This window comes from Haliaeetus leucocephalus, unplaced genomic scaffold (assembly GCF_000737465.1).
Source record: "Haliaeetus leucocephalus isolate CR32 unplaced genomic scaffold, Haliaeetus_leucocephalus-4.0 Scaffold339, whole genome shotgun sequence".
NCBI classification, from domain to species: Eukaryota; Metazoa; Chordata; class Aves; order Accipitriformes; family Accipitridae; genus Haliaeetus; species Haliaeetus leucocephalus.
In genome coordinates this window covers 23,961,912-23,969,767 of record NW_010972775.1, presented here as the reverse complement: position 1 = coordinate 23,969,767, position 7,856 = coordinate 23,961,912, and the positions used below count along the sequence as shown (strand labels likewise).

At 63.2% G+C, this 7,856-nt stretch overlaps 1 protein-coding gene across 14 annotated transcripts in view; it reads right to left on the bottom strand.

The window, feature by feature from the left end:
* The window catches only part of LOC104834652 (vacuolar protein sorting-associated protein 33B-like), a 17,774-nt gene extending 9,924 nt beyond the window's left edge, over nucleotides 1-7,850 (bottom strand). For 3 of the 14 annotated variants that reach the window (XR_774647.1, XM_010572189.1, XM_010572185.1), the window contains exons 1-20: nucleotides 7,573-7,850; nucleotides 7,279-7,328; nucleotides 6,865-6,932; nucleotides 6,588-6,633; nucleotides 6,130-6,224; nucleotides 5,611-5,715; nucleotides 5,262-5,358; nucleotides 4,959-5,051; nucleotides 4,601-4,674; nucleotides 4,096-4,182; nucleotides 3,920-4,010; nucleotides 3,599-3,673; nucleotides 3,185-3,249; nucleotides 3,030-3,084; nucleotides 2,896-2,942; nucleotides 2,471-2,603; nucleotides 2,090-2,163; nucleotides 1,391-1,492; nucleotides 920-1,184; nucleotides 29-110 (exon numbers count right to left, since the gene is read on the bottom strand). Coding sequence is in view for 12 of the 14 variants with exons in the window: in XM_010572189.1 (XP_010570491.1) it covers nucleotides 29-110; nucleotides 920-1,184; nucleotides 1,391-1,492; nucleotides 2,090-2,163; nucleotides 2,471-2,603; nucleotides 2,896-2,942; nucleotides 3,030-3,084; nucleotides 3,185-3,249; nucleotides 3,599-3,673; nucleotides 3,920-4,010; nucleotides 4,096-4,182; nucleotides 4,601-4,674; nucleotides 4,959-5,051; nucleotides 5,262-5,358; nucleotides 5,611-5,715; nucleotides 6,130-6,224; nucleotides 6,588-6,633; nucleotides 6,865-6,932; nucleotides 7,279-7,328; nucleotides 7,573-7,757 (1,889 nt within the window). In the remaining 2 variants the exon portion in view is untranslated. Of the gene's footprint in view, nucleotides 1-28; nucleotides 111-460; nucleotides 668-919; nucleotides 1,185-1,390; nucleotides 1,493-2,089; nucleotides 2,164-2,470; nucleotides 2,604-2,895; nucleotides 2,943-3,029; nucleotides 3,085-3,184; nucleotides 3,250-3,598; nucleotides 3,674-3,919; nucleotides 4,011-4,095; nucleotides 4,183-4,600; nucleotides 4,675-4,958; nucleotides 5,052-5,261; nucleotides 5,359-5,610; nucleotides 5,716-6,129; nucleotides 6,225-6,587; nucleotides 6,755-6,864; nucleotides 7,372-7,572 lie in introns of those variants that run through there. The other 11 variants (XM_010572198.1, XM_010572187.1, XM_010572188.1 and 8 more) reach the window with 11 other exon arrangements.
* Nucleotides 7,851-7,856: the final 6 nt, after the last annotated feature.

Sequence of the window (7,856 nt, the reverse complement as noted above, 5' to 3'; positions counted from 1 at the left end):
GCCCCAGCCCCCTGTCCCCGTCCCGCACCTCTTCCTCATGGTGACCACTCCGCTCTGCATCCACCGCTCGCTCCGCGGATTCAAACTCGCCTCCCGGACGCGCTCATTGGCTGCCGCGGGCGACGGCATCACCACACGCCCTGCCCACAACCGCCACTCGGGCCACGCCCTCTCCGTCAGCCTTCTCTTCCTACCCGCCGCTCTCGCGACCGGTACCGCCCCAAGCCGGCCACCAGCCAATGGCAGCGAAAAGCCTTCAGGGCTTCTAACCAATCACAAGCGAGACCGGCGCCGCTGTGTCACAGGTAACGGCACTCCCTCGCGAGGCGCTGGGCGCGCGCCCTCACGATTTGACAGCAACCACGTGACCTCGCGCGGACGCCCCCACCCGGGGCTGTGCCCGACCGCCACTGCGCATGCGCTATACCGCCGTCGCAGTTTCGCCCCCGGCCCCCACCACACAGGGGCCTTCGCCGGGCCCCCGCCCGCCCCCAGCGCCAGGCCGAGCCGGAGCTGTGCCAGGAGAGATGTTTATTGACAAGGGGGGCACGGAGAGCGGCAGAGCCCCCCCCAGCCCCGGCCGGGCCTCACGCCTTGGCCTCGATCATGGCCTCCATCATACGGGCACTGTTGGTGATGGCCGTGGTCAGGAAGATGAACTTGCACCCTGGGGGGGGAGAGGCCCCGCCAGTGCCCCTCCAGTCCCGGCCGTGCCGTGGGGCAGAGCGGGCATGGGAGAGCCTGCCAGGAGGGCCCATGGATCTCGCCACCCCCTTCCCTGCTGGCTCTAACCACCACCAACACCAGGCATGGCCGCTGCTCGGCTTTATGCCATGATTGCTGGGTGCCCCGAGCTCTTGCCCACTCCCTGCCCCTCGGCAGGCAGCAGCCCTCCCCCTGCCCCCACTGCAGCTCCTACCTCTCTCCTTCCCCAGAAACCGAAGAGCAGCAATTTCTGAGAAGGTGCAGCCCCCCAGGAAGACGGCAAGGATGACACGCTGGGAATCCCAGGCGGGGTTGTCCTCCACGGCGCTGTCTGGATGGGGCAGAACACTGTCGGCCCCACCAGCCCCAGGCCCACCCACCCTCAGCCCGGTGCTGGTGCTACCTGAGACTGAAAACTCATTGCCGTTGAGCAGCCGCACAACCTCCTCCAGGCCCAGCCAGCCCCGGCGCTCCAGCACCTGGGGGACAGGGCAGGGGGTCAGGCTCAGGCCCAGTGGGGCTGGGCTGCAGGTGCTGGGCACAGCTCAGCGGAGGGAAGCATTGACCAGCAGCTGAGCACTGCCAGCCCCAGCCCTGGGCAGAAGGACCCCCACCAGACCCCCCAGAAGGAGGCCAGGGCTCAGAGGGGATGCACGCAGTGCTCCCCAGCAGCAGGTGGGCTCACCTGCTCAATGATCTTGCAGCTCAGGGGGACGTAGGCCCCACTGAAAACGTAAGCCATGTCCCGAGGCATCTTCAGGTCGTACTCTCCATCCACCCGGGGGATCTGCAGAGATGTGCAATACTCAGGGTACAGGACCAGCCTGCTGGGGGCTTCACCAACCCCCTTAGAGGTGCAGGCGGGTGAGGAGGGACAGACGCTCAGAGCAAGCCTCTGCCCCCACCTCCTGCCCCGCCGCCTTCGGGCCAGGGCCAGCAAACACATGGCCTGGGCAGGCTGTGCATTGGAGGGCCAGGGACAGAAATGTCACCTCTCCACCCCCTCCTAAGACCAAGGCCACAGAGCTGCCCCCCCCCAGTGCCAGGCAGCTGCACAAAGCCAGCGCTGCTGCTGGAGCTGGGCCAGAGCATTTGCAGGCAGCGAGGTGAGCCCCAGCCCCTGCACAGCCGGAGCACCCGGCCCTCCACCAAGCCGGTGGGGCCCAGAGTCAGGGCAGACTGAGAAGCCCGCAGTGACCTCCTGTCTAAGGGAGAAGCTCCTCCACTGCCTGGAGCAGCGGCAGCAGCTCTGGCCCCATGCAGTGAATGTCCCTGGGGATGCTGAGCCTGGAGAGGCAGGCACGGGCACAGACTGACCAGAGGTCTTCTGGCACCAGTGGGCACATGGGCAGAGCGGCAGGCCAGCAGCCCTGCGAGGACATACCAACCCCAGCTTCTTGCTTATGGCTCGAAAATTGCTCTTCCTGGCCAAAGAATTAAACGCATCAGTGATCTTTCCTGGAAAACAAGATGAGGAGAAACGGCCTTGAAGGAGAGGCCTGGAGTCTCTGGATCAATCACAGCCACAGGCTGGGCAGAGGGATGTGCAGAGCTCCTGGCTCTAGAAGAGAACTGGCAGCGGTGCCTGCCAGCCCTGTGGCCCCTGTGGGCAGAGGCAGCACCATCTCTGGGGACGTGCTCTGTGCCTGCAGTGTCCACGTTTGCCACATGCTTCCAGCCAGCTCTGAAGCAGCAGCTCCCGACTCCAGGGCTCCTCACAGCCCAGGCTCCCAAGGGACTCATGGGGCAAAGGGCAGGCTCTCACCTGCAGCGCGGTCCGTCACCAGCTTGCTGACTTTGCTCTCCACAGCAGTCAGAGTCTCTCCAGCCGACTGCTCGGTCAGCAGCCCGATGCGCTTGAGGTTGTGGAAGGTCAGCAAGTGCTCAGGCCCATAGCTCTGGGGAAGGGGGCAGCTGCATCAGCACGGAGCCCCAGCTGCAAGCATGGGAAGGTGGCAGGGTGCCACCTCCATGGGGGATTCTGCTTAGAGCAACCCTGCAGGCAAAGGGCAGGGGCAGGCAGAGCTCAGGGCTCATGCAGAGCCCATGGAGGCAAGGGCCATCCAGCAGAGACAGCCTGAGCACCCCTGGATAGTGCTGCTGCCCGGCGCCTTGCAGCAAGCAGCAGGCAGGAAGGGGAAGCCCTGTCCAACACAACACTTGCTCTGCGGTGAGCCCCCAGTCCCTCACCTGCAGGTACTGGGTTTTCAGGGAGCGGTAGTCTTTGGGGATGAGACCTGTGGGGAGCACCAGGGTGAGCTCTGCGCCAAGGCTGGAGGGCCCTGGTGCCACCCCTCCCTGCCCAGTGCGGCCAAACACCTCACCGTTCTCTGTGATGGACAGGAGGCACATCAGGCGCAGGCTCTCGATGGGGGACACCTGTGTGGGAGCAGGAGGTGAGCTGCCTGCAGCCCCCACGTCCATGCAGCGGGATGGGGTGGCCAGAGCAGCCCGTCCCTCTGGCTCAGTGTGGTCTCACCTGCCGGTCAATGTGCTCCTCTATGAAGCTGGTGCTCTCACGGATGTCGAAGCCCTCCAGCAGAGCTATGGCGGGGAAGAGGCAGCATCACTTCACCCACCCCCAGTGCTCTCACCAGCTAACCAAGCTGGAGTCTGGGCTCAGCCTCCCTCCCTGAGCCCCAGGGAACGGGGCAGGCTTGCAATGCTGGGCCTCCTACCCCACCACATGCCAGCCCTCTGAGGATGTGGCTTGACCCTATCTAGGACCTCAAGACCCACCCCAATGCAAACGGTCTGGAAGGACTGTGGTCACGCAGGGGGCACCCAGGTGTGAGGCTGCCCAGGGCTGGGGCAAGTGGGTCGGAGGGGAGGGCAGGGAAGGGAGGATTGGGACAGGAGCAGCAACAGATGCGGGACAGGGAACAGTACTCACAATGTTCAGCCTTGATCATCTCCTGGAAGTCCTGCTTGGTCTTCTTTTTCATGATGGACTCGCAGGCACCAATATCTGCACAGCCAAGAAAGAGGGCCACTTTGGAGGCATAACAAGCTCTGCATATTGCTTGTCCTGCCAGCCCCAGCCCCACTACGGACTCTTGCACATACTAATGGCCTCTGTAACCCTGCCCACTGCTCAGATCATCTGCCCCTCCTGGGGACTAGCAGGGCCCTTCAGCCCCTGCCACTTTCCCCGGGAGCCCAGGCACCCGCTGCAGCACCTCTCCCTCCCCACCGTCCCAGCCCCAGCTCCTACGCAGGCTCAGCAGGCGATGCTCTTGCTTTAGTCCCTTCAGTTCCTGAGAGACAAAGTTCTTCATCTGCTTGATGTCCATGCCACGGCGCCGCTGTGGAAGAAAGAGCACCTGGGGAGGTGACCTGGACGCGGAGGGATGGCACCGTGGGTGTCCCACACACTGGGGTGATACTCACGTCATACTGTGCCTGCAGGTTACGCGACTTCTGGCTCAGGAAGCCAAACACGCTAGAGAAGTGCTCATTCCGAATCTGGCTGAAGACCTGCAGAGAGCAACGCAGCAGTCGATGCTGGGCCCCATGCTCCCCTGTGCCAGCACGGGGCCAGCCCAGCCACAGCCCCCAGCATGGCAGCAACTGGAGCTGACGCTTGCCAGCAGCCTGACAAGGTGGTATCCCCACTGGGGCAGTCAGTGCCCCAAAATACTGACTGGCTGGCACAACACACCCCTGCACACAGGGACTCCGACGACTACAAGAGCGAAGCTGTGCCTGCAGACCACGTTTTTCCAGTCTCTGTGCCCCGACCCTTCCCAACCTGTGCTCTGAGACCCAGCAGCACCCGGCCGCTCCCTGCTCAGGCTTAGGGGAGGAAATGCCTGGCTCAGCCTCCCCCTGGTGCCACCTGGGCACGGAGGACGGGGGGGACCCCCTTTCCCCGAGGCATATGAGCAGGACTCACTTTGTCCTGGGCATTAAGCAGCACCTTAATACTCTTGTCAGAAGAGGTGACGTCTGGCCCAAAATCCACACTCCCTGCAGAGAAAGATGAAGTGCTGCTTTGCCCCAGGGCTAGCGACATCCCCGCACGTGTTGGCCCTGCTGCAAAAGGCAGCAGAGACAGGGGACGCCCGCCCAGCCCAAGGGCTGTCCTCGTGGACAGACTCCAGCAGCACCCCACACCAGGACTGTCCCTGTGGGGAACAGGCTCAGCTGCAGCACACAAGCCCTGGGTCTGACAATGCTGGGCACAAACCCGAGACTCTTGCTACGCAGGCACGGAGCCCCGAGCCGCCCTGTCGCCTTCCCTGGTGACCTACCACACTTGATGCGGAAGGTGTCATCCACCAGCCCCTCGTACACCACCTGGGAGCACAGCGCTGTCACGTAGTCCGTGTCTGCAACGAGAGCCACTGCCCAGGCTGCCCTCACCCTTCTCCCTTGCCCACCCTCCTTGCCTGCCACAGCCCTGCCCGACCTCGACTGCTGCAGCCAGCCACCCTGTACCTCCTGCTGCTCCCTGCAGCCAGCACACGCTCTCCTTGCCCCTCCGGGCAAGCTGCCGGCCCAAACTGCTCCTCCTTGCCCGGCCCTTGCCCGCTGCCCTCCTCACTCCAGCCTACCTCTGTCCATGAGGAAGACGTTGCCAATCTCGGGCTTCCTGCCCTGGCCATCAGCCTCGCTCTCCTCCTCCAGGTCCCGCCACAGCTCGTAGCTCATCTGTGACAGGCAGAGCATGCCAGGGCCCAGGGGAGCAGCCCCAGGCTCCCACCGAGGGCCGCAGCCTGCCCCAGCACTGGCCCCTTACGTGCTGCTGCTTCCCCACCTGGGAAGAAGCAGCAACGTGGTGCCACCTCTGTGGTGACACAATGCCACATGGCTGACGGGGTTTGATTCCCTGTGAGCGGTAGTCCTTACAGGACCAGAGAGGCTTCCCCATGTGCTAGCCGAGCGCAGGAGTGCGGACCATACCTTGGCACACCTGCCAATCCCGTAGGCCTTGCCGAAAGGCCCGTACAGGGAGTTCAGTAACTGCAAGGCTCGAGCGACGGAGTTGATCCACCGGTGATCTCCTTCCTGCACAGACAACAAGACATGGGGGAGTGAGTCAGGGCAGGCTGGCTGGGAAACAACTGCCACACTGGGGGACTCGGCTGGAGACGGACTGGGGATGGAGTGGGTCCTGGGCTTGGTGCTTCCAGGAGGAACATGCACAGGAACATGCTGGGATGCCCCGAAGCTGCTTGGGAGGGACCAGAGGAGGGGCCAGCACAGGGGGAGGTGTGTGAAGGAGGGGAAGCATCACAGCCCATCAGAGCCCCTGGTAAAAGCCACCCTGGGACAGAAAACAAGGGCCTGCGGTGAGGGGACTGAGCAGGATGTCATGCATCAGCTCTCTGAACAAAGCTCTTCTGTCCCGAGCCCAACAGATGAGCGAGGGAAAGGCTGCCACCCTGCAGGGCAGCGTCCCAGCGGTAGTGTCCCACTGACCAAGAAGTAGTCGCGAAAGAACTCGGGCAGCTCCATGCTGATGATGTCTTCGTCCAGGGGAAGCAGGTAGAAGGACCATTCATCGCAGGTGACGTCTGAGTTTGGGACAAGGAAAGATGACAGTTACCCAGCCCTCAGGAGAAACAGCCCCAAGAATCGCGACAGCCCCACAAACAGGGGTGTGGGGAGCAGAGAGAAGGGGTCATTCCACAGGGATTCATGGCAGGACCCTCTCTCCTCTCAGAAGACAAAGAAGAGGCACCGATGCTGTAGTGTGCACACGCCTGCCCGTAGGCAGGCAGCGAGGCTCAAGGGAACCCGTGGTTCCTGCTTGCACTCCCATCCCTCCCAGCACAGGGATCCCAGTACTGGGATTCAACTGGGATTCTGTGGCATCAGAGCTACCACGAGCCAGCCCTCGGGGTGGGGGAAGAGGCAGGCGCCACAGCTCCACTCACCACCAAAGACTCCTTCTTCCTCCAGCACCATCTCACAAGCATAAAACTGGAAGAGAAGGAGGGACCCTCAGGGCCCAGTCAGGCTCCAAGCGAGCAGAAAAGATCTGGCGACGGACGGCACCAGGTCATTCCCAGGCATCGCAACATTTGGTTTTAATTAAACATTTCTGGGTTAGAAACAAAGAACTTCTGGTGTCCGTAGAAGGGGTGGAAGGCACGAAGGCCACACAGACACAGAGCGACAAGGTAACTGGCAGCAGAGTGTGGTCAAACTGACCTTTTGGGGGCTGAAGATAATCTTGTACTTCCTGCTCCTCCCTGACATCTTGTCAGCATTGACAATATCTGTGGACAAAAATCGCGCCAACTCTGCAAAGGCTGCCCACCCCCCTGAACCAGCACAACTCCTCTTGTCTGATGAGGTCCAGGGTCCCACACCTCACAGGACCCGAAATACCTCAGGCAGAGAAAAAAAAACCCTGGGCATGGGGCCCATCTGCCAAGGCTGCGGACCTGCTGAAAGCACTTCTTCAAGCCCACTCAACACCGGTAGCCCAGAGCACCGAGCCCAGCCCAGGCAGTGCGGGATGCTCCCCATGAGGCAGCTGCAGCCCGAGCTTCAGTGTGGGGCTGAGTTGTCACCCATCAGCAGCGGGTAATGGACAACTGCCCCTCGGCCGCTTGCACTCACCGGCGATGTACCTCATCGTCTTGATCCGTGGCCGGACGAGGAAGCAGAACCTGCCATCATAGAGCGATGGAGGGGAGTGAGAGGCCCCTTGTGCCCGGCCCATCCCCTCAGCAGCTCTGCTGTGGGACCCGTCCAGTCCAGCGGAGACAAATCCTGAGCTGGAAGAGGCACCTGCCCCCCCACCTGCCCCCTGCCTCTTGCCCCCAGATCTGCGCACCCCTCTGGCCTGGCCTAGCTGTGGGGTGGCTGCAGGCCGGCTGGGCAGCCCCAGTGCCACCACAGCAGGGGACTCACTGGTCACTGGCGCTGATGACCGGCCGGCTCTCCACCTTGTACAGCTTGTCCACCTCGTGCTGCTGCAGGGAGAGGCCGGGGCGTGGGCAGGCAGTGTGGGCAGCGCAGGCAGCAGGCAGCCCCCGCCCCAGCCCCCGCGGTACCTTCAGGATGGAGACGTTGGCTATGCGGTCCAGAGGGCTCATCAGGTCCGCCTCGATGAACAGGTCCTTCTTCCCGGGGAGCTGAGGGCAGGCGGGCCGTGGGGCCGGCGCCCCACCGGCCGCCCCGGGGCCGAGCCCCCT